The sequence below is a fragment of the Desmodus rotundus genome, chromosome 3 (assembly GCF_022682495.2).
Source record: "Desmodus rotundus isolate HL8 chromosome 3, HLdesRot8A.1, whole genome shotgun sequence".
NCBI classification, from domain to species: Eukaryota; Metazoa; Chordata; class Mammalia; order Chiroptera; family Phyllostomidae; genus Desmodus; species Desmodus rotundus.
This window is the reverse complement of record NC_071389.1, coordinates 194,946,327-194,973,019: the sequence shown is the minus strand read 5'-3', so window position 1 is coordinate 194,973,019 and position 26,693 is coordinate 194,946,327. Positions and strand designations below refer to the sequence as shown.

Below are 26,693 nucleotides of genomic sequence, written 5' to 3'. Positions count from 1 at the left end.
GAGAAGGACGGAGACGGGGTGGGAGACAAGCTGAGACGCGCAGGGGAGAGAGGGCAGAGCGAGGAGGCGGCAGGGGAGAGACTGGGGGGCGACCGGGACGGCGGCAGAGACCCCGCAGGGAGAAGGAGCGAGAGCGAGGGAGACGGGAGAGACCGCGGAGAGACCGAGACCCGAGAAGGGCAGAGCCCCGGGGGGCAGGCGGGGGAAGTGGCGGCGGAGCCGCGGCCGGTCGGCCAAAGGGGTCTCGGGCCCGGGGCGAGCGCCCGGGGCAGGGAGGGGGACAGCGCCGAGTGACGGCGAGAGAACAGCGGGGGGCGGCGGAGGGGAAGGCGCCAGCGGCGGGGGCGGGGGGCGCGAGCTCGGGGCGACGAGAGCCATGGGCCCCCGGAGCCCCGCGCTCTGAGCCCGGGCCCGGGGCCCGACGATGCTGACGCCCAGGCGGCGCCGAGGGTGCGGCGCCGGGCAGCGCTGAAAGTTGGGTGGCCGGCGGCGAGCGGCCCGGGACTGTGCGGTGACGCCGAGACGCGGAGACTCAGAGACCCACGGACAGACGCGCCGGCAGCCGGGGGAAGGGGCGGGGCTGGACCGCCGGGTTCGCGGGGAGGGGGAGCCCGGACTCCCCTCTCTCCTGGGGACACCGTCCGCCGGACCGCGCCGGGCATGTAGCGCCCGCTCACCGCCTCCCGGACACTCATCGGACATCCGCCCCGCGGTAAGCCTGGCCCGCGCCCTCCGGGGCGCTGTGCGTCTGTCTGTCCCACCGCGTGCGCGTCTGTGTGTCCTGGGCCAGTCGCTTTGGCCCCGCGAGCGCTCATTGAGCATCTTTACCTTACTCCTGACGCGGGTTCCTGCGACTTCCCAGTAGCCGGCAACTCTGTCCTTCTGTCTTCGGGAGCAGCAAGGTCTGGGCTGATGCCAGGAATGGGGGAGAGGTGGGTGGAACTGGCCTTGACCTCCTGCCCCAGCCCCGACCTTTCCCTGCCTCCACCCACCCCCACTTGTCACGCTGGATTTCAGAGGAGCTTCGAGCCAGGTGACTTGTGGCAAGGGGGTGGAAGGGCTCTCCTTTCCACAGCCCAACTGCAGCCTATTTTCAAAGGATCCTTCCATCTGACAGAAAACAAAATCCCATGTCTCCCGACTGGAGCACCTACTCTGGGCCTGGTGACCCCAGGGCGAGGGGACAGGGATGCAGTAAACGGGGCATTTCATATCTCACAGTGGTCGAGGCTGGTTGTGGGTAGAGGCACAGACAGCTTTTTCCTCCCTAGAGGGATGAACCCAGGAGCAGGGAAACTTCCCCTCCAACATGCCGAGTGTGCCCCCACCAGCACCCTCACACTCCTGCCCCAGTGCCCTGGCTCCAGGATGGGGAGCGGAAGCAGGGAGACCGTGGTAGGCAGGAGTGTGGGGAACGACCAGAGGCAGGGTGGCCTGGCCAGGTTGGCAGGGGAAGGCATCAAGAGCAGTGTGATGTCAAGGAGCAGGTTGAGGGGCCAGAGAGCTCAAGGAGGGAGGCCGCACAGGCAAGGCCCACTGAGGAGCGGTGCCCTGTGTGTTCATGTGTGCGTGTGCGTGCATGCGTGTGTGTGTGCAATGTCTGTTTCGCTTCCCCACTTGCAGCTCTGTGATCTCTAGCACATCGGGACTGTGGGGACCTGAGGGCTGCACTGTGGCCCTGGCTTGCACTGGGATAAAGGGAGCGAAAGGCAGAAGAGGGCAGTGGGGTAAGGGCTAGGGGGCACCGTGGTGGGAGCCAAGGCTGTTGGCCCTTGAGCTGTCCCGCATCTAAGTCAGAGCCTAGATTACGGAGCCTAGAACATTCGAGTCTGTTCTCCACTGGGAGGAAGGACTCTTTCTGGGGTTTTCCACACTGGGCAGAGGGCCTCGTAGATCTTCCACTCAGGCTCCTAGAAGTCAGCTTAGCTGGACCAGAAACCAGTGCCTGGGGCAAGTCCCTTGCTCCCTGACCCTCACCTTCCATATGTGTGGAATGAGGGTGGTGCACTGACCTCCAAGGAGGACCCCTGGGCTCAAGTGAGCAGAGGGCTGTTCGCAGGCTGGGGAAGGTGCTGGGCGATGGGAGTAAGGGTTCATTTCACCTTTGGGAAGGTGCACAGCTGCCGGGGAGGGGGGAATATGGCTCGAAGTAGAGAGCTGACCACGGAGAGGAGGGTCTAGGAATTACAGGGATGACCTGGGGCTCGGGAGCTGTTCTTCAGGATCCCTTAGGTTACCCTTGAAAAGGAAGCTCCTCTCCCAGGAAAAGCCTTTGGGATGACTGGGAACAGACAGCGCTGGCCTTGACTTTCTGCTGGGTGACCTTGGGTAGCCGTCTTGACTTCCCTGAGCCTCAGTTTCTTCAACTGGAGAATGGGGATGATGGGACTGACTTCACTGGGTTGCTGAGGGCTCTACAGACTATGCCGTGTCTCTGAAAGCAGCTCGCACGAGCCTGGAGCATAGTAGGCTCCTGACAGACATCTGTGGACCCGAGAACGAAGCAGCGGTAGGAGGTGCTGCGAAAAGATTCCTTAGCTCAGGGTAAGAGGGACGGGGAGGGGGAACAGTGTAGGCTCGCAGGGCGGGCTGGTTCTTAATGTGGATCCGGGGGAGGCGGGGGTGAGAGCTGAGGGGGGTGTGAGGAGGAGGGGGCCCCTCTGCGGGGACCATTGAGTCACGAGGACATGTAAGCGACATGACAACCAGCAGCACGGTAACCAGGAGACTAGTGATGGGAGATGGAGCTGGAACGGTGTGTTTCAGGGCGGGGTGGGGGTGCACAGGACTGACAGCACCGGGGCTGGAGGGGCCCAGGAAGCATCCAGGCTGGCCTCTCAGAGGGAGGAGGGGGGACCCCAAGGCCAGGTGGGCTGTGGAGGGGCAGGCTGGAGTTGCCTCTGGGGTCTGCTGGGCAGGGGGCTTCTCCCGCACCTCCCCAGGCTCCTCGCTCCTCTCCTCCACATCTCCACTTTTCGTGCCTCTCCCCCTAGGATGCCAAATTTGGCTCACGCAATCTGTCGTCTCTCTTCTGAGATTGGCACCAAGACCAAAGCCGAGTGCATTACATCACCACAGCTCCCCCTGCTTGGAGAGAGGGGAGGGACGGCTGGGGGCCAGGGGACAAGCGGCCAGCCCTCAACTTTCTCTCCTGTCTTCCTGCTCACTCTTCCTGCCTCAGTCCCAGAGGCCAGGGCGGGGGCTTCCAGGAGCAGCCTAATGGGTCCTAGGGCCAGGACAAGGGCTTCAATCTTGGGGAGCCCCCAGGGTCGAGCAGGAGGCCAGATGGGTTGCCATGGCCCTGGCTAGACGGGGCCTGTGCTCAGGACCCCAGTTTCTCCCTGCCTCGCTGTGTGACCTTGGGAAGCCACCACCCCGTCCCACACCAAGTCTACATCTGTATAGGGAGCAGTTGGCCACTCACGATCGTGGGGACTCTCCTGAAAAAAAGACGCCCTTGAGTTCGGCTGCTCCTGTGGGCACACAAGAGGGCTTCTGGGTTTTGAGTTGCTCTCTGTGACCTTGAGGAGGTGACTTTGCCCCTTCTGCCCCATCTCCTTACCTGTGAGATGGGACAACAGAACCTTCAAAGGGACTAGATGTGAAAGGCAGGGCAAGGGAAGAGAGAGGGTCTCTGGCCCTGAAACCGCAGACCCCCAAGGGCTCCGAGGCTCCTGGCGTGCTGGGCTGGAGGTGGGGCCGGGCCAGGCCCAGCTGTTGGTGGGGGCAGTTGGGACAGCATCTCAATTCAGACAGAAGGCTTGGCGCTTAAATCACTGGCCTGGTGCCCTCATTTCACAAAAGTAGAGATCAAGGCCCAGAGAGGGAAGTGGACTCCCCCCCACCCCACGACACAAGGTCACAGGGATGGTTTGAGGGGTGGACAAAGCAGAACCAGGGCCTGCAGCCGGGGCTCCTGGCTCCCAGCCCTGCTTGGGAGTAGACAGGCAGATGCACAGCCTCGTGGAACACGGCAGCAAGCCGGCACTGACCCAGGAGCTCTGAGGGCCCGGTTCTCTCTGTGGCCCCCTTCCATCTCTCTTCCTGTTCTCTGGCCTCGTCCCCACCATCTCTGGACATTAATCCCATCCCTCATTGGGTCTACTTGGAAAGCTCCCTTTTGAGGTTCATCTGAAGCCAGTTGCAGGCAGTCCCAGGCAGGGCAGGCTGGAAGGGGGTTAGGCTGGAAGATCGTGGCCCCTCTAGAAGGTCCCCAGAGGGGAGGTGGATGCTCTGTGAGACAGCGAGCTCCTCAATCACCCTGCCGGAGCCGTTCACGCAGAACCAGATGAGCACCTGCGGCTGGTGACTGCTGCTTCCTGGGTGAGGTTGAATGACACCTCCCCCTCCAAAGTCCCAGGAGTCCCTGATACCCCCAGGAGGAGCCGGGAGGCAGCTTCCATCACTTACCCGTTTCCCGGCGAGGAAACTCATGCTGTCGCCAGGCATTGGGCTAGAAGCTCTGGCAGACCCTTCTCACTCTAGTCTTCCCTGCCGCCCCGCAACGTCGAGCTGATGTCTCAGTGTTGCAGATGGGGAGCCACAACTCAGAGAGTCAGTGTGGTTTGCCCAAGGTCACACAGCCGGGAAGTGGAGGAGCTGGGATTCGAGCCCCCACCAGCCTGATTCTCAGGGCTGTCCCTGGGGCTTCCTTGGGAAGAGCAGAGAACGCCTCATTCCCGGGCTGGAGCCCGCAGGAGATGGTCTGTTGCCCCCATAGCTTGACGCCCGCTCAAGGACTTTCTGGGGGCTCCACTCTGAGGACACGATCAAGGGAGAACTCGTTTGACAAATGGGAAGACTGAGGTTCAGAGGCAAAGACTGACCTGCCCAAAAGTACCCAGAGAGGTCGATTTGAGCCATGGCTCTGACCCCTGCACCAGCGGGTTAGGAGGGGCTCAGGGGCTGATGGGGGCGTGAGGTTGGGTCTGGGGCTGCAGACTGCTGGATGGTTCGGCAGAGGGCTGGGAGGGCGAGGGCCTAGGCTAGGGCTGTGGGGAGGGGAGTCAGCCTTGGGAACAGGGAGAGGAACCAGCAAGCACAGCAGGTCCACGTCTGTCCTCTTTGGTCCTGCCCCAGGGCCACCCACAAATGCCAATGTCACACTGCCTGTGAAGTCAGGGGAAACTATGGACGGGACCTGCCCAATGACAGGGTCCTGGAGCCAGCAGCCTTGGGTGTGGTTCCTGTGTGACCTTAGGTCAGTTCCTCACCCTCTCTGAGCTTGGTGCACCCATCCATGGGACCAAGAATCTGGTTTTGTGAGCTATTTCCACAAAGTAGCCGCCATTGGGCTGTCATCCCAAAGTGATGCCCGTCCCCATGAGGCCCCTGGGCCCTGGGCAAGGGACAGGCAGGAATCCCGGGGGTTCGCATAACCTTTAAGCCTCCTCAGCCACTCAGCGCTCCTAGGGGTGTGGGGGGATCTCCAGGCCCAGCCCTTCTTCTCCTTTTCATCTTTATTTTTCTCCTGCTCCCTCTTCCCCTCGCTACGTGGGCTGATCGCTGCTCAAACTTTTAATTCAGATGGTAATTGAAATAATAATATGGGCTGAGGCCCCTCTGCTTGTGACGATGCAGCTGGCGGAGCGCAGCTATGAATAGACCTTGAGTCACACACGCGCGCTCCTGCTCGCGCGTACACGGCTCTCGGGGTGGTGGGTGGGGTACAGCCTGGGGGGCAGGGTGGGAGGCATGCGCTCCAGGTTGCTCTGGGTCTTGTCCCCCACTCCCAAAGGCCGGGGCCAGTTCTGCCCCTGCGGCCCACTGTCTGGTCCCTGTGGCAAACCTGAAACTTGGGGCCTCAGCGGTTCTCTCCCATTTACAGACGGGGAAACTGAGGCTCAGCTGGGGGAGTGGCTGGCTGGACACACGTAGAAAGTGGGCGGGACTAGATTTGAATGGGTGGGTTTTGCCCGATTCTCAGACCACTGTTCTTTCCAGGACACATGGGCCAGGCAAATGGGCAGGAAGAATGCTGGGGTGTGGCCCCTGCACATCCCTTTGGGTCCCTGGGACTGTCTCCTCCCAACACACACACACACACACACACACACGCATGCTCTCACACACACGCTCTCACACACTCACACGTGAGAGCCGCTCAGACAGACGGTGACGTTGCTTGGTGGCTGGGGCGACAAAGGGGTTTCCTCGGGGGTCCTGCTGCAGAGGGGGGACGACCCCCTATGTGCAACCCTTACATTCATGGCCTCACTTAACCCTCCCGCCACCCTGCGAGGACCGTCACTCCCACTTGGCAGATGAAAAAACTGAGGCTCTGAGAGAAGCGAGGGTTTGCCGAGGCCCCACAGGTAGAAAGGGCCACATGTCCTTGACCTACCTGTGCTCCCGGTTCCTGCCACCCTGGGACCCTCCATTCGGCCTCCTGGAGGAGGGAGCGCGCCTCTCTTCTAGCCTGGGTCCCCCCTTTCTTTCCCTGCGGCACTGCCCCCTCCTCCCTGTGGCTACCTGGCCAGTTGTTGACCAGCCCTAGTGCCGGCAGCAGGAACACCTGGCCTCAGTGGGCAGGGGAGCAGAGACTCCCATGAGGGGCATCGGCGGGTCAAGGAGAGGGGCTGTTGGGGAAGGCAGGCCTCGGTGGACCAGACCCCAGCTGTGTAGGGAGGAGGCGTTGTCATGGTGACCCACCCACTGGGAGCTCTGCTCCAGGCCTGCTCAGGCGGGCCCAGGGGCAGGGCACAGGGGGACAGATGGGCAGAGGCACCCCCTGGGCCTTTGGACGGTGGGGAAAAATCTGCCCAGCTTTACCTGGCAGCCCCGATTTGCTCCTATGTCTGCTTCTCCTGCGCTCCAGTGGGAGAGGGAGCAGGTGAGCCCAGAGACCACGGCAATGTGCCCAAGGCCGCGCAGCGGTGGTGGCAGAGCTGGGGCAGGCTGGAGCCCTGGGCTCCTCCTGCCTGCTCCACCTCCCACCCCAGGGCTACAGACGCCTGTCTCTCTCCCGGACACTCCCTGTGTCAACCGGGTTTGGCGAGGAAAGGGAAGGGCTGCCCCTCATCAACCCCGCTCCTGGGCAAAGCCCAGACCAGAGAGAGGGAAGGGGCCGCAGCCCCATGTCACAGCTGCTGCAGCTGAAATAGGAAGGCTGCCGCGTCAGGCAGGCCAGGGATTCAGCGTCTGGGCTCAGCCGCTTACTTAAGCCACACGACCTTGACCGGCTCACTGTCCCGAGGGAACCTTTTTAGGTCCTCTGTGAAACACGGACAACCTGTGGTATGGGAGACGCGCCGGGCTGTTTCCCGCCGTGGCCCCACGGGGGCTGCGAGGCCAGGGAGGACAGCACTGCGTCTGACAGCCTGACCCCATTTTACTGAGGGGGGTGTGGAGGTCCGGGGGAGGGGATGGTGGAGTCCTCGCCAGGTTCCACGGTCTAGGCAGCCTCTGGGACTCTCTGGGATTTCTCAGCTGTCTCCCCCTACCCCACCCTGCGGCTCCTCTCCCAACCCCCTCCCCAAACTCCCTGCAGGAGCTCCTCCTCTCCCACTGTAGTCCTGGAAGTCCCTGTGGAGTTAAGGTGCCACTCAGCTTGGGGACAGGTGGAATGGGCGCCAGGGATTCAGGAACTCCACGGGGCTTGATAGGGGAGGTGGCCAGCACAGAACTAGAGGGGCCCTGGCTGTGGGTGACATGGGGACAGAAGGGGCTGCCGCTACTCTGACACATGGGCATCAGAGCCCTCCACGCCCCTCTCAATGGGGAGCTCACTATGTCCTGGGGCAGCCCACTTGTCTCTAGAACAGGGGTCCCACCCTCCGGGCTGCAGCTTGGCACTGGTCCGGGCCTGTTGGGAACCAGGTCTCACAGCAGGAGGTGAGCCTGAATGTAATGCACTGTTGTCATCCCAAAACCTTCCCCTGACCCCAGTCCATGGAAAAATTGTCTTCTACAAAACCAGTCCCTGGTACAAAAAAGTTTGGGGACCGCTGTTCTAGAAAGTTCTGCTAATTGATACCTGCCTCCCCCTTTGGCCTTTGTTCTGTACTCTGGGGCTAAGGGTCCCAGCCTATTCTTGACAGGAAGGGCAACCACTTCCTCCCGTCCCCCCCTCACTCCCCAAGGCTTAATCTCCTTTGCCCTCAGCAGTCCCAGCGGAGACATGTGGATGGGAAGCAGAAGGTCTGGGTTCAAGTGCAGCTCCACTCCTGAGTGGCTGTGTGGCCTTGAGCAGCTTTTCCTCCTCTCCAAGCCTCCCTGCCCTGAACCATAAGGGCGGGCCTGTGCCCTGGCATCTGCTGGGGGCACTGGGGAGACCCCATGATCCCGCGGGTGTGACATGGCCTGCTGTCCACATGAGCTACTGTGTGGCCCCACCACTCGGGGGCAGCACCTGGCGGATGTCCGGGCTTCCAGCCCCCACACTCACCAGCCACCACCTTCAGATACCGATTTTCTGGCTGTCTTGGGTGTCAGCACCCAACCTTTGTGATGAGCTGCCCTTTCACCCTCTCAGTCCTCCTGACATGCTTGGGTGGGGGTAGGGCTGGCTGGGGCCAGCGCCAGGCCCTGCGGCTGCGGATCGTGAGGCTACCTGACCTTGGGAAGAGCCTCTCTTTGGCTGGGCTTCAGGGCAGTCCCCTAGACATGGGGCAGGAACTGGGCAACGGGGAAGAGAGGGCCCTGGATGGGGTACGGAGTGGGCCATGGCCTCATGCTGGAGCTGGCCTGGCTCCCAGAGATGACAGGCCAGGAGACAGAGACGGGAGGGTGCAGCCAGCCATGGAGAGAGCTCCAGTTAGCCCCTGTACCCATAGCAAGGCAGAGCCTCGCTCCCCACACTCTGATGGGCTGCCTGTCACAGTTAGCGTGCAAGCAACTGCTGCGTGGCATCTGTTAGCGGGGGGCAACAGAGGTCTTCACATTGGTTCAGGAAATGAGGTTGGACCCAGAACCCAAAGTCCCTGTTGTCTGGGCCACAGCACAGCAGTCCTGAGACCCTAAGGGTCTAACAGCCTGTCCCAGGTATCCCTGTGACCTCCAACAACGCCCGCCTCGGCTGTGCCCGCAAAAGCCTGTGGTCCAAGCCTGTCAGCCACAACTTCAGGTCGCGCCCTAGACCCCATCTCAACCCGCCCACAGCTCCTAAACACCCCATGGGGCCGTGCTTTCTGAACGGCTCACAGGTCCTGACCCACCAGTGGTTGTGAAGTTGATTTGGTGAGTTCACTCCTAATTTTTTTTTAAACAAAATGCAAAGAAAATAGCAAGCACTTTGCAGGCAGTGAGGGCAAGCATTCATTTGTGATGCCTTTGTTTCAGCCTTTAAAACACACATTGTGTAGTGAATAGCAGTGCACGGTACATTTGGTTTTACTCTGGGTCTTGCTCAGAAGGCTTGCAAGCCGGTGCTCCATAGAGAACTCCCGTGGGTGCCGCTGGCGGGGGCTTGGGTGTGCAGACCCCTCTCTTCCAGGGTGCTCAGTTCTGGGTAGAATTCTGGGAGGTGCTGCTGTGTCTTCAGACCCTCCACTCCTTGCCCAGTGGCACATTAGCTTCACACCCGGAGCCTGCCACCCCACCCCACCCTAGGGTCCAGGCCCCACTCTCCGCCCAGCCCTGCCCAGCCCCGCTCCACCTTTGTGCTCGCCGCTTGCCCACACCTTCCGGGGGTCCTTCTCTCCAAGCCCTGCAGCTGCGCAGACCCTTCGTCTCCCGTCCTCACACGCTTGGCACGCGGAGCTCAGCAACGCGGGGCCGTGCCTCCCTTCTCTTCCCCCAGCCCACAGTAGGTGCTCAGTGAGTGTCCACTCACTCCACAGTGACTTGTGGAGCGCCCTCCGGGGCAAGGCGCTGGGCTGGGCTGGAGACACACCAGGCGGGAGGCAGATGCCACTGCAGCTCAGCATACAGTTGGGGTGACGAGTGAATGAATGAATGGAGCCTGAGAGCCTCTGGCTTCAGTAGCCAGCTGGGCAGATGGTCAGAAGGGATGCGTAAGCTCCACCACTTTGCCTGCGCGTAGTAGGCAGTCATGGCTGCGGATGAGCTGGATGTCGGGGCAGGAGCAAGGTCTGCGTGTTCCTACCGCTGCCTCTGACCCTTCTAAGACCTGTTGCCCACACCCTACTGGGCCACACCCCTGCCGCCCCCCCACCCCTGCTGCAGTCCTTGGGGCTCCTCTTTTGAGCCTAGGACCCTCGCTGAGACACTGAGATGCCCCAATGACCCCCTGGGAGGACACCTGAGGGACAGCGCTCCGAGGGAGGGGGAGGCAGAGGCTCGAGGCCTCCCGTGTCCTGCCCCCGCTCCAGTGTCACAGCAGGTCTCCTGCTGGCCTCCACTCAGAGGCCACCTTTGTGGAGAGGTTCTCCCTGACTACGGTGACAAAAATAGCTCCTGCTTGGTCACGTTCTGCCACATCGCCCTGCTTGGGCCCTTTATGGGAATTATGACGGGCTCGAATGATCTCCTCGCTTTGTCAGTCATCAGATGTTTATTCGTTGTCGGGGCCCGGGGTGAGGCAGAGTGTCAAGGTCCCTGCACTTAAGGAGATTGCAGATGACACAGGACGGGACGGAAGCTGTGAAGAGGTCAGGACGCAGTGGAGAGTGCCTGGGCGGAGGGCGGGGGGGGGGGGGTCTCTCTGGGAGGAGGCGGTCTTCTGATCCAGGCCTGAGTGGTCGGAAGGTGGGAGCAGCAGCATCTCAGAGGATTTCAACCAGAAGGGACAGCCAGTGTAAAGAGCCAGACACACGAACAAGCTTGGTGTGTTCAAGGGACAAGAAGAAAGGCCCAAGTGGCCGTGAGTTGGGGTGAGGAGTGGAGGGTTTGAGGTGGCCCTGACAGCTCTAAGCCGGGGAGGAGCGCCGTGGGTCCCGGCCCTTGGAGATGGGCCTGCAGGGGGAGAGGGGCAGGGAGGCACAGGGAGGGGCCGTGGAGTTGTCCAGTAGCGACGCAGCTCGAAGCAGGGCTCACTGTGCAGGCTGTACGGACTGGGTGTGGGGCCAGCGTCCAGGTCCCATTCCTGGGGGTTCTCCTGCTTGGGGGAGCCCCTGAACCCCCAGCAGGGATGAAAACAGCAGCACCCCCCTCCAGGGCATCATGAGGATTAAAGAGGTGGCTGGGGCCTGGTCCCCAGCAAGCACTAAGTGTAAGTGGCACCACTGTCACAGTGATTGGCTTTGGGGACAGTTGAAGGGTGACACCCAGGTGGCAGGCTGGAGTGGGCCCCCCGGGATGCTGCAGACTGAGATGGAGAAGGCAGGGGAGGGCGATCGGCCGGTGCTGAGTGTGCGCTGCCTCTCAGACATCTCGCAGACACCAGGAGTGGGAGCCAAATGTGCTTGTCACTGCTTGGGAGGGTGATGGGGGCCAGGTGGCATTTTCAGCCTGGGCACTGCCCGGGGTGTGCAATAGAGGCTGGAGAAGGGAGAGTAAGGAGGGCAACCGAGAGGCACCTTTGGGCCTGGAGGAGTCAAAGAGGAAGCAAGGGCCAGCTCGGCCCCGGTTGGAGCTGCTGGGAAGACTCCAGCTCAGAGGAGCCCTGGAGAGGGCCTTGGAGAGAATGGGAGGCGACAGGAGCCATCCCCTCCAAGAAGGGCTTCTGCCCTTTCCGGTGTATAAGCCCTTACCTTCCCATGTCAGTGTCGCTCTTTGAAACATGCCTATACGTGAGCGTTATTCCTCCCCATTTTACGGGTGGGACTCAGAGAGGTTAAGGCACTTTTCCATGGCTGCACAGCATGTAGGTGAAGCGTTTTCAAGCTTTCTGGGATCTCTGTCCCTTTTGAGGACCTTATGAATACTCTGATCCTTCTCAGAAACACACACATATGTACACGCTGGTTTTCAAACTTTCTATGTGTCTTTTTTCTGTAGGTGATACATTCATATGGTTCTAAAATTAAAAAGACACCACGGGAATACAGTGAGAATTCTTCCTCCCACCCCGTCCCCAGCCACCTGCTTCCCCTCCCCGCAGGCAGCGGAGGCACCGTCTCCTGGGTCTCCACCCGTAGACAGACACAGACAAGCAAATCTGTGTATCTATAAATTTCTTTCTCTCCTTTTTTGTACAAGTGGTAGCTACTATACTTGGTATTCACCCCTGCCGCCTATTCTCAACTTGAAAACCCATGTTGAAGACCCACATCGCTCCTCCAGGGCTCCCTCTCCTTTTTGCTGGCAGCGGGGTGAGCCGGTAGGGGCTGGGCAACTGGCTGCTTCCAGGCTGGGCTGGGCCAGCCAGGTGCCTGGCTCCCCGTGGGTGGGGCTGTCTGCGGGCCGAGGTCCCAGGAGTGTACGCAGTGTCAGGGGCAATTCCACGACTCTCCAAAGCCACCAGGGCCACCCAGAGCAAGGGAGGGCGTGAGCCTGGCCCTCGGCTCTCCCTCTTCTTCCCTAATCCTTCCCCTGCCCGCAGCTCTTCTTAGGTGCAGCCTCTGCACCTGGCCGAAAACCCAGGGAATCCTGTGTGTGGGAATGAGGGGCATCAGCCCCCACTCCCCAAAGCTCTGGGCAGCCCTGGCCGCTGGCCAGCAACCCCAGCTACCCGAGATGTTTGTACTGAGAGGCCAAGTACAAGGGCAAGGGACGGGGGTCTTCATGCCTGGAGCCCCCACCCCCGCCAGCTGTGGTGCTGGGATGGGGAGAGCAGTCGAGGCCTGTGTGAGGTCACCTGCGCTGGGGAAGGGGGCCCTGGCCCAGCATGGCCGCCCTGGCCCTAGCACCTCCCCTTCTCCTGGCTCAGGAGGAGTCTCCGCCCCATCTGGCCGGGGAGGGAGGGAGGGCATCCCAGTGGAGAAGGGAGGTGGGGCCGGTGGCTTCTGGTGATCTGGGCTGGTCAGAGCAGACTGGGCGACTCAGCTAAAACACCCCCTTCCCTGGTTTCAGGTGCTTACACCTGCCTCCCGGTCCCCCACCTGCCACTGCTCCTCTGTCTCTTGGCCTCCCGTGATGGGGCAAGCCTGCTTTTCCTGCGGGAGGGGCTGGGCTGGGGCTGGGCTCTCCTCTCTGGTCATCTAGCAGTCTGGCCCCCCAGCCTGTCCACTCTGGAAGCTGAAAGTGTCATCGGGCAGCCAAGGTCTAAGCGGTCTAGCTCCGCTCAGACCTCGGATCTGACTTGCCTGGACGTCTCCGTCAGGACATTCCAAGGCCACTGCACACTAGGAAGTGTCACTCCTCAAACCGGGTCCTCCTTCAGCTCTAAGCCGCCACCATCGCCTGCCTGGGCGGCAGAAGGGGGCCCCTTGCTGGCCTCCTGCTTTCACTGGGCCCCACACGACGTGGGACACACCTTACTCCAGCGGGCGCACCACCTCGGACAGGGCAGGGGCGCCCTGGGGCTATATTGGGGATGTTTTCTTTCTTACGCCTGCCTGGTGGCGGATACACAGGGACTTACGGTGTCAGTCCATATTCCCACTTGACTTAAAGGCTTCCCATGGCCATTCAAATGCCCAAACACGGCGAAACCGGCTGGCCTGCTGCCCACGGCCATGAGGACGAAACCCACAACCTTCCCACCCTGGCTTCTGCAGCCTCACCCTGGGCAACCATCCCTCCGGCTCACTCCACTCCTGCCACCTGGCCTTGCTGCAGATTCGCAACACACCAGACTCTTTCTGGAATGTTCTGCACCCCACCGTTCACACGGACACACTGTTCTCATGACCAGCTTGACTCCCACTTATTACTCACGTCTCAGTGTTAATGCCACCTTCTCAAAGAGGCCTTTGGGGATCCCCCCAAACCAGAGACCCTCATCCCCTCTCTCACATTGTGACAGACTTTCCCTTCAAGAGCTTGCAGTTGGGGAGCGCCCGCCTCTGCTTGTTATGTATGGGCGTCTGTCCGCAGTGCCCTGGCTGGGCGGGTCCGCGGCCATGCCTGACCTGTGGGTCCGGTGCGCAGTAAACAGCGACTGAAGGGGCGGCTTCAGAGGACGTGTGCACAGCAGACCGGATCCCTAGTGAGCCGCACAGCAAGGCGGTGGGGCATGAGTCTCCCCGCAGTGAGAGACTGGGGCCTGGAAAAGAGAAGTCTTCAGGGAGCCCCTGTCACCTTCCAGCCCTTGCAGGGAAGAGGGGCGCAGGGGTTTGGGGTGGCCCCTCTGATGGGTGGTTCGGGCTAGCCAGTAGAAGGGGCTCCAGCCGGGGGAGGGGAGTTCTGCGGCAGGGGTGGGATGGGGGGTCCTCCGGCAGGTAGGGGCCAGGCGTGGGCAATGCAGCAAAGGTCACACTTACAGGTTGGAGCAGTGGCCCTCCGTCCTCCGGCCAGCCGGCAGCTCCTGCCCGGACCGGAAGGCCTGTTTGGACTTTCTGGGGAACTTGCTTTCTGAGCCCGTTCACCTGCAGGCCAAGCAGCCGGGAGCAGAGCTGGGGGAACAAGCTGGGTCACCCCACTGCTCCGAGCCGCTCTGGAGCCCCGAGTCGCCTGTGTGTCTGGGCTCTGGCTGGACCTGAGGTCAGGGACCTGGGTCCTGGCTCCAACTCCCCGTGACCCAGTTTGTCCTTTCCCAACAGGACTGGTGTGACAGAACCTTGCACAGAGTGATAAATGTTTGCTAAGTGGGAGAAATGTGTGACACGACAGTGCTTCTCCGAGGCAGGAGAGCAGAGTGTCGTATGAACGTGCTCTGGTATCGACTGCCCGGGTCTGCACCCTGAGTCTACTGCTTCTGAGCTGTGTGAGCTGGGCCTAGTTGCTGGACCTCTCTGTGCCTTGGGCATCCTACCTGGTCAGAAGGGTGATAATGGGGACTTCCTCTGAGGTCACAGTGAGGACGAGGAATTGATCCTGGGAAAGCGCTCAGACCAGGAGGCGTGTGCTAAATGCCATGTGGATTTTGTGAGGTCACACTGTTGCCCTAGGTGAGGGCTAGGTGCACAGTGGGCTGTCAGGGCCCAGAAGGAGGTCTGGGGGAGGAACAGCATTACCTGAACACCCACCAAGTGGCCTGCACTTTAATGACAATTGACAACCTGTGTCTGGCCCTCATGACCACTCCGCAAGGTGGGCTTTGCTATGTTCCTGCTCAAATGAAGACACAGCCCTGGCTGGTGTGGCTCCGTGGACTGAGCACGAACCAAAGTGTCATCGGTTCAATTCCCAGTCAGGGCACATTCCTGGGTTGCGGGCCAGGTCCCCAGTGGAGGGTGTACAAGAGGCAACCACACACTGATATTTCTCTCCCTCTCTTTTCCCCTCCCCTCCCCTCTCTAAAAATAAATTAAAAAAAAAAATAGACAGTGAGCTTCAGAGGGGTCAAGGACCCTGCTGGAGCCCACTTCCGGCTTGGCTCTATGAGACTCTGAGGCCACTGCTCCTCCTCACCAGGTCCCTAGTGCTGGTGTTAGCACAAACTGGGCAGGGCCACGAAATGGGCGCAGGGTGGGCTCTGAGCACTGCCTCTGAAATCTGGGGGTGCCGGTCAGCCTCGGGAGTGACCCGGACCGCTTACCCGTTTATTCCTCATTACCACCATACAAGAGAAGGGCTGTCATTAGCCTCACTGAAAGATGAGGAGTGCAGGGAGGCTAAGTAACTTGCCCAAGGTCACACAAACAGAAAAATGGACAGAGACTCCCAGTGCAGTCAAAGCCACTGCACTGGGGGGGGAGACGTAGGCTGTCCACATTCTCTGAGGGAAGAGAGTCCGACCTCCCAGGGTCCGTGGGCAGCAGGGGACACCTCCTACCCACGAGCTGCCACAATCTCCCCCATGGCCAGATCCATCCTCCCTCCTCTTACTGTGAGGAGCACAGCTCAACTGCCCGGCCCTTGAGCCCTTGCCTTCCCCTGCACGGCCCTGTGGGGTAGCGCTGAGAGGTCGCCCACCCAAACCAGGCAGTTAGGCCCTAGTGGCCTCCGTCAGAGTTGGGGCGGAATCAGGCTCTGTGCGATTTGGGGGCTGGGAGGTGGGGCAATGCTGTGGTGTCCTGCCACTTCCCCCCGGGAAACCGTCCCACCCTCTAGAACCCTCTAGAACCCTTTCTGGGTGCACTGAGTCCCCAGGCCCCGCCCCACCCTCTGAGCCTGCTAGTAGAGGAGTCCGACTCCCCATCCAGACCGAAGAGGGGCTCAGGGACGCCACCTTACTCCAGACTCTGCTGGGCACCTTCTTCCATTACATCTTCCCACTCTCCCGCCTGGGAGCTACTGTGCACCCCCACCCCCATTCTGCCGACAGAGATGAGCACCTGGCTCGGGCACTTAGGGGTGGAGCCAGGGCTGGAGCCAGGTTTTCTTATGTCGCTGTCATCCTCAGCATCTTCATCACCCTCTTCATCATAGTCTGTGCATTTTCCCCGCGATGCCAGTTGAAGCCCCAGCCGATGTGTCTGTTACGGAGTGGCTGTCCCGTGCCTCTGCAGCGGCCCGGCGAGGGGTGCCCTTATCATCGTCTCCATCGTGCAGGTGAAGAAACTGGGGTCCAAAGAGGACTCACGAGGAGGTGACAGAGCTGAGACTGAGAACCAGGTCTTGCCACCCCAGACACGAAGGTTCACCCAGCACGTTATTTTCATAAAGTCAAAAAGAAGTCGAGAGGTGCAGACAGTGGGGGCCATGGGCTCCGAGGAGGCAGGGCCAGTGGCTGGCAGTGCAGCCAGGGAAGAAGGCTTTGGAGGATGGGGCTGGGGAGAGACAGGACAGGGCTCTGGTGGGGCAGGTCATGTGGGAGGTGAAGGGAGCCAGAGCCCTGGCCAGAGGCTGGCAGCCAGGGTGAGTGCGGAACCAGAGCTAGCCAGACCTGAATCAGAATCCCAGCCTTGCCACTTCTACTGTGTGACCCCGCCCCCATGCACATCCCTCCCCCACCCCCACCCCAGCTGAAGAGAAATAATAACCCTGCCCCAGCCATGGGAGGTGCTTAATAAGTACCTGTGACATACACAAAGGTTGCCGATGCTTCAGGGAGGTAGACCTGGCCGTTCCAGGGGTTTGTTCCCTGAGAGCAGCCACAGCTGAGCGGTGTGGCCCTGGGCAAGTTACTTCACCTCCCTGCTGTGCCCCCAACAACAGAGAGACGCATGAAGGCCCTGCAGGCTGGCAAGGTGCCCCCTAGTGTGGGCTTTTGCCCCTTCCCTCCCGCCCTCTAGGGGACTGAGGGTGGGCTGAGCCGGCCCTGGCTCTCAGGCTGGCCTCTGCGGCTGCCGTCTGGGGCTGGAGGCCACCACAGGCGCTACCCTGCGTCTCCCAGGCGCATCTCCCACGTGTGGAGACAGTGCAGCTCGGGAGACTTGGCCTGGCTGCCGGAACTCCTGTGGCTGCCACCACTGTGTCGGCTTTGCTTTGCAATGGGAGTGGTAGGCTGGGAGGAGGCCCCCAGTGCCACCGAATCAGAGGGAAAATGTAAGAGGTGGCAGGAGCGGGGTCTTCTCGCTGCTTCCTCTGGACCCTCCGTAGCTCCTCAGGAAGGGGCAGGAGAGTGACGTGCCAGTGAGTTGTTGACAGCCTTGCTTGTCACCTTCACCATCACCCGGAGGCCCCAGTGTCCTTGACCAACTGCCGGCCCACCGTGCGACACCCCTGCTCTCTGCCTCAGTTTCCCTGGTTGTCCAGTGAAGTCTGGGCTAGGGGCTTCAGGTGTGGAGTGCTCACAAAGTAACATTTTTTAAAACATTTGTCACTGGGACAGCATGTCAGTCCTTCATGTTGCCAAGAAAGGACGTAAAGATTGTAAACAGCAGCCAGCATGTCCCACCGCCATGGTTTCCTCAAAGAAAGAATGTTCGCCAGGACAGGAGGCCCCGGAGGCCATCATAGACTGAAGGACAGGGCCTGGAGGAGGAGCCCAGGCTGGGGAAGGGGGGAGGACTTCCTCAGGGTCACCCAGCAAGGCAGTGAGAGGGAGCCCAGGGCTTCCACCGTCCCGCAAGCGGGTGAGACCAGCTCCCCGCCTTCCAGAAAAGTGCAGCGGGTTGCAGACAAGATATAGGCCCCAAACAACCTGGACGCACGCCCGCTCCTCCTAGGAATCTACGCTCAGAGGAGGGGTGCCGAGCTGTCAGCGCCCCTCGCCTCTCTTTGGCCACCGGTGCCCCTTCTTTTTTGCACTTTTCCTCGGGCCCTGTGCCTTTGCCAGTAGGCCCCACATGACCGACAAGGCAGAAGAGCCTGGCCCGCTCCCTGCGGTGTCACATGCAGGCACAGCAGGCTTCGTACATTTCACTTTCTGGTCAGCATCGCGCGTCAGCCCACGTGCTGGCAGGTGGCCGCTCACTCCTGCTGGGACGGGTGACGGGAGTGTTCGCTTATTTGAACAGGTCACGGCCACGGCAGGCTGTAGGGGATGGGCCACACACAGGCTCCTCCGCGGTGGAGGGTACTAGGTCTGGGGGTGCACCTGTGCCTGGGGGCGGCTTTCCCTACAGTCCAGGAGAGGACGTTTCTGAGCACAGCCCAAGCTAGCACAAGCTCAGGGCGGGCCCAGGGCCCGGGCTGAGCAGGGGTTCAGACACATTGCCGTGGCCGGAAGAGGAGGCACAGCAGTGAGGGGGGGGGTGCCCCCAAGGGCTGCAATGTGGGGCATGATGCCTGGGGCTGGGGCGATGGAGGGAAGGGCGGGGGAGTGAGGACTGACGTTGAGAGTGGGGGGGTGGGGATGTGCAGAGCCTCGGGCGGCCCTGGGCTTGGCCTAGTCTCCTGTCACTTCCACTCACGACAGGGAATAGTGGGCTGTGCTGGTGAGGGGAGGGCCAGCCGCCTTTAGCCATGGGCGATGGTCTCCCTCTCCCCCAGGTTCCCCCAGAGAGAGGGAGCCCCGTGAAGAGCCCTCCCTCCCCAGGTCAGGGCCAGTCCCGCTGGGCAGAGAAGCAGGGGTCCCCTGGCCTCGGGCAAGGCCACACCCTCACTGGGCCTCAGTGTCCTCCTCCATGATCGGCTAGGTCACCGCACTGTCCCCTCTGCCTCTCTCCCGGAGGCCTGCGGCCTGTGGGTCCAGGCCCTGCTGGGGCCGGGCTGATGCCATCTCTTCCCCTAGCCCCCAAACTGCTCACAGTGCCATCCAAGGAGGGAGCCCCTCTCCCCAGGAGCCCCTCTCCCCAGGAGCACCTCGGCCTTCTTCCAGGAGCTCCGGAGTGGGGGTGAGGAGACCCGGTTTGGGGCTGGTCCAGCTTGCCTCACTCTGGGACCCTCAGCAGGTCTGTCTCTGCTCAGACTTCCTTGGCCTCAGGTGTAAAATGAGCGTCTTGAAATCAGCGATGTTCCCTTCCTCCTCGCTCAAGCTCCTTCTGTGGCGTCAATGGAGCCATTCCAGTCAGCGGGGCAGAGCAGAGGCAGAGACGTTTAGTGAAGGAAGACCTCCCTCAAAACTGTTTCTAGCCTAGAAGGTGCACCTGGCACCCTGGCTGGAGAGACCCTGGGGCAGGTGCCAGAGAGCCCGGGATGCCCGGTCAACTCATGACCCCTCAAGGGCCAGCATCACGCACCCACATTACCTGCCAGGTCTTCGGACTGACCGGTTTCGCCGATCCCATGTTCTGGATGAGGAAACCGAGGTCCAGGGCAGCCAAGTAACTTGCTCAAGTTACAGGGTGGATCTTGGACTTCCATCCAGGACTGTGGGACCCAGGGATCTCCTTTGACGGGGAGAAGGGAGAAGAACCCAGAGTAGGGGTGGGGTGACTGCGGGGGATGAGGGGGGCAGGGCTCACTCTCCCTGGGCTGAGAGAGGGCGTTTCTCCCTGGAAGAGGCAGACTCTGAAGCTGTTGATCTCTAAATTACAGCGTTGGCGCGCACCGGTTGCTGCGGCAACCGAGTTGTCCTGAACTGAGGAAGTGTATAAACATTGCCACAGATGCACAATTAGATCAGGAAGAAGAATAGAACAGAAAATAGAAACTTTCTGCCTTATATAATTCTGGGCCAAAATGTTACCAGGAACCCAGGCTCGGGCCAGCCCTGCCAGCCTCTGGGGCCCTGAGTGCCTCGTCTCTCTCCTGGGTCCCCAGCAGAAGGGAGGGAGGGAGGGAGGGAGGGAGGGTCTGCCCTCCATGGGCCCAGCTGGTGCACCTGCCACTCGCCACTCGGTGGGGTGAGGGGCCGCCTCTGCTGAAACAGCTGGGGATGCTGACAACCCAGTCCTGCCTCTCACGGGCTTCCTCCTGCTCCCAGGAAGAGCGAAGGCAGGCGGGAGGGCAACTGACTGTAACCAAGCGCCTACTGTCTCCTTGGGTCCTGTGAGGTAGGGTTTGATCTTGGTTTTACACATGAGGAGAGTGAGGCTTAAAGAGGTGGAAGCGCTGCCGGAAGGCGACACAGCTGGGCAGTGGGTGTGTAACCTCACCCTCCAGGTGTCCACACCATGAACTCATCCATGTGGACAGTTCCCGGGGCTGAAGAGTTAGACGCACCTGGGTTTGGACCCACTTAGCAGCTGTGTGGCCTTGGGTAGGTCACTTCCCCTCACTGAGCCTCTCTTCCCTTACCTATGCCACAGGAATAGCGGTACCCACACAGGAGCCAAAGCTCAGGTTCCCCCTTCCTCTGTCTTCCTCTTCCCACCCCTTCCTGGGTGTCTTCACCCACCACTGCTCCCGAAAAGTTTGGGGACAGGACGGGAACCAAGGAGAGGCTGCAGGATCCAGCACTGTCCAGGAGGACTTTCTGCAGTGATGGGAAAGTCCTGTAGCAGCTCCGTCCAGTAGGGTAGCCATTAGCCCTGAGCACTTGAACTTGAAATGTGGCTAGCACAACTGTGAAACTGAGTTAATTTTTTATTTAATTTCAAGTTAATGTAAAGACCCACAGGTGGCCAGTGGCTGTCATATATGACAGCACAGAAGAACATCCAGCCCCCAAAAGACCTAAGAAGGCAGAGACTGAACCCAGGGAGGTGAGGGACCAGAGCACCCACAGGTCTTGGAGGGAGGGCGGAGCTAAGGTGGACATCAGGAAGCTCCGGCTTGGAACAGTGGGCAAAGTGAGGGCCTGGGACTAGGACCTGGGTCCTGGTGGCTCAGCTTCTGGCCTAGAAGGCCCCAGTCCCAGAGCTGGGCCAGCCCTGGAGGCACTGGCTCAGGTCCTGACCCTCCGTGTTGTCAGAGCCACTGTCACTGTCACATTGGCCAGGGCGGAGGAGGCCTTGGGCACTGGTCCCGGCTCTTCCCGGTCTGAGCATTTTTGGCCGGTGCTTTGCCACAGGAGCCTGGGTGCCCTGGGGCCCTTAGAGAGGCCACCCCCCACGGCAGGCATTTGCTTCCCAGCACCTCACATGTCTGGTTCTCCCCCTAACCAGGCCCTGCGTCCTCCCAGGTGACCACGCCGGCTTCAGGACATGCTCGGGCACAGCCGCAACGGGCAGGCCCACGTGCCCCGGCGGAAACGCCGCAACCGCTTTGTCAAGAAAAACGGCCAATGCAACGTCTACTTCGCCAACCTGAGCAACAAGTCACAGCGCTACATGGCGGACATCTTCACGACCTGCGTGGACACACGCTGGCGCTACATGCTCATGATCTTCTCCGCGGCCTTCCTCGTCTCCTGGCTCTTTTTCGGCCTCCTCTTCTGGTGCATCGCCTTCTTCCACGGTGACCTGGAGGCCAGCCCAGTGGTGGCCACTGCGGGGGCCCCGGCGGGCAGCAGTGGGGCAGCGCCGGCGACCCCCAAGCCATGCATCATGCACGTGAACGGCTTCCTGGGCGCCTTCCTGTTCTCGGTGGAGACGCAGACGACCATCGGCTATGGGTTCCGGTGCGTGACCGAGGAGTGCCCGCTGGCGGTCATTGCCGTGGTGGTCCAGTCCATCGTGGGCTGCGTCATTGACTCCTTCATGATTGGCACCATCATGGCCAAGATGGCGAGGCCCAAGAAGCGGGCGCAGACACTGCTGTTCAGCCACCATGCGGTCATCTCGGTGCGTGACGGCAAGCTCTGCTTGATGTGGCGCGTGGGCAACCTGCGCAAGAGCCACATCGTGGAGGCCCACGTGCGGGCCCAGCTCATCAAGCCCTACATGACCCAGGAGGGTGAGTACCTGCCCCTGGACCAGCGGGACCTCAACGTGGGCTATGACATCGGCCTGGACCGCATCTTCCTGGTGTCGCCCATCATCATCGTTCACGAGATCGACGAGGACAGCCCGCTGTACAGCATGGGCAAGGAGGAGCTGGAGTCTGAGGACTTCGAGATCGTGGTCATCCTCGAGGGCATGGTGGAGGCCACGGCCATGACCACCCAGGCCCGCAGCTCCTACCTGGCCAGCGAGATCCTGTGGGGCCACCGCTTCGAGCCCGTGGTCTTTGAGGAGAAGAGCCACTACAAAGTGGACTACTCACGCTTCCACAAGACCTACGAGGTGGCCGGCACGCCCTGCTGCTCTGCCCGGGAACTGCAGGAGAGCAAGATCACCGTGCTGCCCGCTCCCCCACCCCCGCCCAGTGCCTTCTGCTATGAGAACGAGCTGGCCCTCATGAGCCAGGAGGAAGAGGAGATGGAGGAGGAGGCGGCGGCCGCGGCAGCTGTGGCCGCGGGCCTGGGTCTGGAGGCAGGCTCCAAGGAGGAGGCGGGCATCATCCGAATGTTAGAGTTCGGCAGCCACCTGGATCTGGAGCGCATGCAGGCCACCCTCCCACTGGACAACGTCTCCTACCGCAGGGAGTCGGCCATCTGACCTCCAGGCCCTGCCTCGTCACCTCCCACAAGAGCCTCTGCTGCCCGGGGTGGGGTGCCAGGACCCCCCTCCACACTCAGGACAGAGCTGACCCTGGCTCCGTGGACCTTCTGGAGGGAGGTGGGGGCTCTAAAGCTGGGGGACCCCTCCCTACTGGCTTCAGAACCCAAGCCTGGGAAGGTCCCAGGAAACCCTCAACCCTGCCAGCCCAGCTCCCCCAGCGCCTACGTGCTGGTGGCTTGGGGACCCAGACCCCCCACCTCTGCTCCCCATCAACCCTTCAAGGACACGCCCCCTTTGTCTCAGAACCTTGGGGAAGGTGGCTGGACTTCTGGGGGGTGGGCACCAAGGGGTTCTGGGGTGGGCAGGGGTTAGTGTGGGGGGAGGAGGGAGGGGTGCGTTTCTTTTGCATGACTGTGGCCTGTTGCTCATGATATCTGTTGTAAATATCTATAAATGGAGAGAGACAGAGGCACCACGTCCACTTCTGCCGTTTGTACCTGCAGGGCAAGGAGGTGCAGCCCTCTCTGTGCACCCTCCTCCCCGCCCACCCAGCCTGCCCCTGCCCCTGACGAGCTGGCTGGTCCCTTGGAGCCCTCGAAGCCAGCCATCTTGTCCCCTGGATGGTATTGGGTTTGGGTGCAGATGTGGGACCCCAAAGGGCAGGACAAAGGCCGCCCCTTCCTGGGGTCCCTCTGGCCCCTGGGCCCAGCCCAAACTGACAATGGAGTTTGTAACTATATATTTTTAATAAAGTATATGGTCCATTGGGATAGGTTGGTTGAAAATGGAGGGCTGGGAAGAAGAGAGACCAACATGCTGTGAGTGTGTCTGCACGTGGTGTGTGTGTTGTGCATATGTGTGTATGTTGTGCACATATGGTCTGTGTGCATGTGTGTGATGTGCATGTATGTGCTGTGGGTATGTGTGTGTGGTGTGTGTGTGGTGTGTGTGTGTGTACATGTGCGTGCCCCTTTCTGAGACACTGGCCCTTGCAAGGAACTGTATCACCTGCCAGTCTTCCCGGGAGCCAGTGGGAAGGACTCTGAGTGGGCCTCGGAGGTCTGAGTAGGCTTGAGTCACAGCTTTGCTGCTTCCTCGAGGTGTGGCTGTCAGCAAGCTGCCCATCAGCTTGGCCTCAGTCTCACCATCTGTAGAATGGGGTGAGCTCTTCTACCCTCCCTCCCAGAGATGACGGACGGGAGAGCCTCCTGTGGACGTCAGCCAACCCTTTATAACTTAGGAGCCGGGGGAGGGCCCACTGGTTTACCCCGCCACACACACATGCACGCACACACGTCGGGCTGGCGTTAGGGCACAGTGGCGGGAAGGGCTCTGGGAGCAGCGGGGAGACCTGGTCACAGTCAGACTTGGCTCCTGCCTCGCTGTGCGAGCTTGGATAAGTCCCTTCCCTTCTCCGGGCCTCAGCTGTCCTGTGCTACGTAACAACCACCCAACACTTAGACAGCAAGGCTTTCTTCTTTCTCAGGCTTCTGTGGGTGGGCTGCTGGCTCCTTGTCTGGTTTCTTCCAGGCTCACCCCAGCGGCTGTGCTCGGCTGGAGCACCAGCGCAGCTGTAGGGTCCGAGGCGGCCTCACCCACATGTGGGGCAGTTGGTCTGGCTGTCAGCCAAGGGGTTCGGCTCTCCTCTGGGGGCCTCTTCTCCCACAAATTCCTTCATGCTGTTTCAGGACAGCAACTTAAGAGAGTGAAGGCAGAAGCTGCAAGGTTTCTTGAGCCTCGCCTTGAACCTGTATACCATCACCTCCACTGCATCCTGTTGGCCAATGCAGGTCACGAGGCCGACCCAGATTCAAAGGCTAGCAAGTCGGGCTCCATCTCTTGGGAGCATGGTGAAGTCACATTGCAAAGGGCGTAGGCACCAGGGTGGCGCTGTGGCCATAACTTGGCCGTCTATCACAGAACCTTTGGGGCTGGGGCTACTTCCAGCTCTAACTCTACTCTGCATGTTAATTGTGCACCGAACATTCGGTGTGTGAGGAAGAAAAGGGCATCCTCTGTGTTCTCAGGAATCTTCTATTCAAAGGTGCCAGCTACCTCCGGACACACAGGGAGCCCACAGGCCAGCGCACCTACTGAGAAGTGCTGTCGGCTGCTTCGTGAATGATCCCAGCTCACCAGCGCCGGCAACGTGGCACCCTAGGGTAGAACCTGGTGCATCCCCTGCGCTTTAACAGTTTAACAAGAGAAACTGAGGCGTCTTTCCTGGAGAGAGGGGCTGCCTGGGATCCAAGTCCCCCACAAGTTACTCATCCTAATGTCTCTCGTTCGCACGACATCGCTTGCATCCTTTACTTCACCGAATTCCCACCACGCCCAGGAGATGGTAGGACGTGGGCTTGGCCTCATATGAGCACTCGGGCCCAGGGTTGAGGGGCTGGCTTGAGCCAGGGTGATGATTGTCAGCTTCCCCTCCACTCCCATCCTGCCGCAGGCGGGGGCTGAGTGAGGGGGCGGGGCTGCCTCCGGAACTCCCCGCCCCCATCCACGTCTGCAGAGTGAGCCTCCTGGGCCCTGCAGGGGCCACCCAGCTGCGATGCACTCAGAAGGACCCTCAGAAGGACCCCTGGTGCCTTTCTGCCAGGTGACAGCACCGTGGGGTCTCACCTCCCGCCCCAGAGGCCCCTCAGGGATGTCCCTCGCCCAGCTCCGCAGGCCCTGGGAGGACCTCCCGAGCCTCAGGCTCTCCCACCCACTTCATTCTCAGCGGAGCTCTGGCACCCTGGGGAAGCAGCAGTGACCAAAGACGACCTCAGGCTCAGGCACGCTTCCCTCAGAACCCTCAACCAGGAACACTCCGCAGAGGGCGCCTGCCCTCCGTCCGAGAGGGCAGGGCAGGGCCTAAGAGGGCCTCCCATCCACAGCGATGTGGGGGCACTTCCAGGTCCCTTCCAAATGCTTTCCTGGTCTCCAGTTTGCCACTTGCTCAGTCACTAGTGACAGTGACTCCTCTAGCAGGCCTGCCTTTTTGTGAGCACGCAAGCAGATCTGGGGGACGCAGCAGAAGCAAGTTTTGACAAAAGCCCAAAGCAAGGACTTTCTGGGATGCTGCAGCCAAGTGCCAGTGAGGGCCCTGAGGGGGAGAGGGAGGGCATGTTGGGAGGGGTGGAGGGGCAGCCACAAGGGCTCGCAGAGGCAAGCACATGGCTGCAGGAGGCTGGGAGGCTCAGCTGCAAGCCCTGCTCGCTGCTCCGCTCTGCTCCCTGTTGACTCACCTTCCTGCTCCCACCTGTTCCCCTTCCACAGCCCTCCCACCTGCCTTCCCCCACCCCTGCGCTCTCTCCCTCACTCCAGGCGGCGCTGACAGGGGGATCACTGTGTCTGGGGGTGTAAGAACCTTAGATACCACTGCCCTTCCTCACCCTGCCCCAGCATCCCTGCCCTGCCCTCCTGCTTCCCCCTTCAGCCACAGCCCAGGGGAGGGGGCGGCAGGGAGAGAAAGATGGGCATCTCCTCTGAGAGGAAGGGAGGAACGCCGCCACCCCCCCCCCCCGGAAGAGGGTGTGGTCTAATGAAGCTGAAAACCTCGCCCTTATCCTGCCTAAAATCCCACCATTCGAGCCTGGTTCGTGTAGGTGCACCTTTGCTTCCTTCCCACCTGCTTCTGAAACATGTATTTTCCTTGTGAACTGAAATCGCTTACAGAAAACTGGAAAAGAGCCTGAACGGCGTTCAACTCCGCTGCCTCGCCCGGTCACACTCTCGCCTGGCCTGGGACCTGGGTCCTTTTCACTGTTGATTTTTCTGGTCACTGACTTCTCTTGGCATCGATGGATCCTACCTATTTCCCATTTTAATGACAACAGCGTGTTTGGAAAAGCATAGAGCTCAGCGGGCCAACCCCCGGTTCGCAGGTGGGAAAACTGAGCCCCTGAGGGGAGTAACCGAACGCTCTCCCATCCCGCCCTCCCCTCCACGACACAGACCCAGCTACACAGTATCCGGGGTCCACTTCGAGACGAAAACCTGCGTCCCTCGTCCACGCCGGGGAAGCCGCCGTGAAAGGCACTGAAATACAGAGCTGCTCCTTCCTTCAGATGGCTCCCCACCCCACCCCACCTACGAGCATGCCGTGACGCCCTTCACCTACAAAACCCA

At 61.0% G+C, this 26,693-nt stretch overlaps 1 protein-coding gene across 2 annotated transcripts; it reads left to right on the top strand.

Annotated features, from left to right (window-relative positions):
• The first annotated feature begins 491 nt into the window (after positions 1–491).
• KCNJ4 (potassium inwardly rectifying channel subfamily J member 4) lies at positions 492–23,291 on the top strand. 2 transcript variants are annotated; one of them, XM_024579434.3, is made up of 2 exons: positions 492–712; positions 21,201–23,291. In XM_024579434.3, the coding sequence occupies exon 2, from the start codon at positions 21,240–21,242 to the stop codon at positions 22,572–22,574; it is 1,335 nt and encodes a 444-aa protein (XP_024435202.2). In that variant the 5' UTR covers positions 492–712; positions 21,201–21,239; the 3' UTR covers positions 22,575–23,291. The 2 variants fall into 2 exon arrangements, with proteins under 2 accessions (XP_024435202.2, XP_045042957.2); XM_045187022.2 differs by lacking the exon at positions 492–712 and adding an exon at positions 10,476–10,550 and having other exon boundaries at positions 21,201–22,902.
• The last annotated feature ends 3,402 nt before the right edge of the window (positions 23,292–26,693 follow it).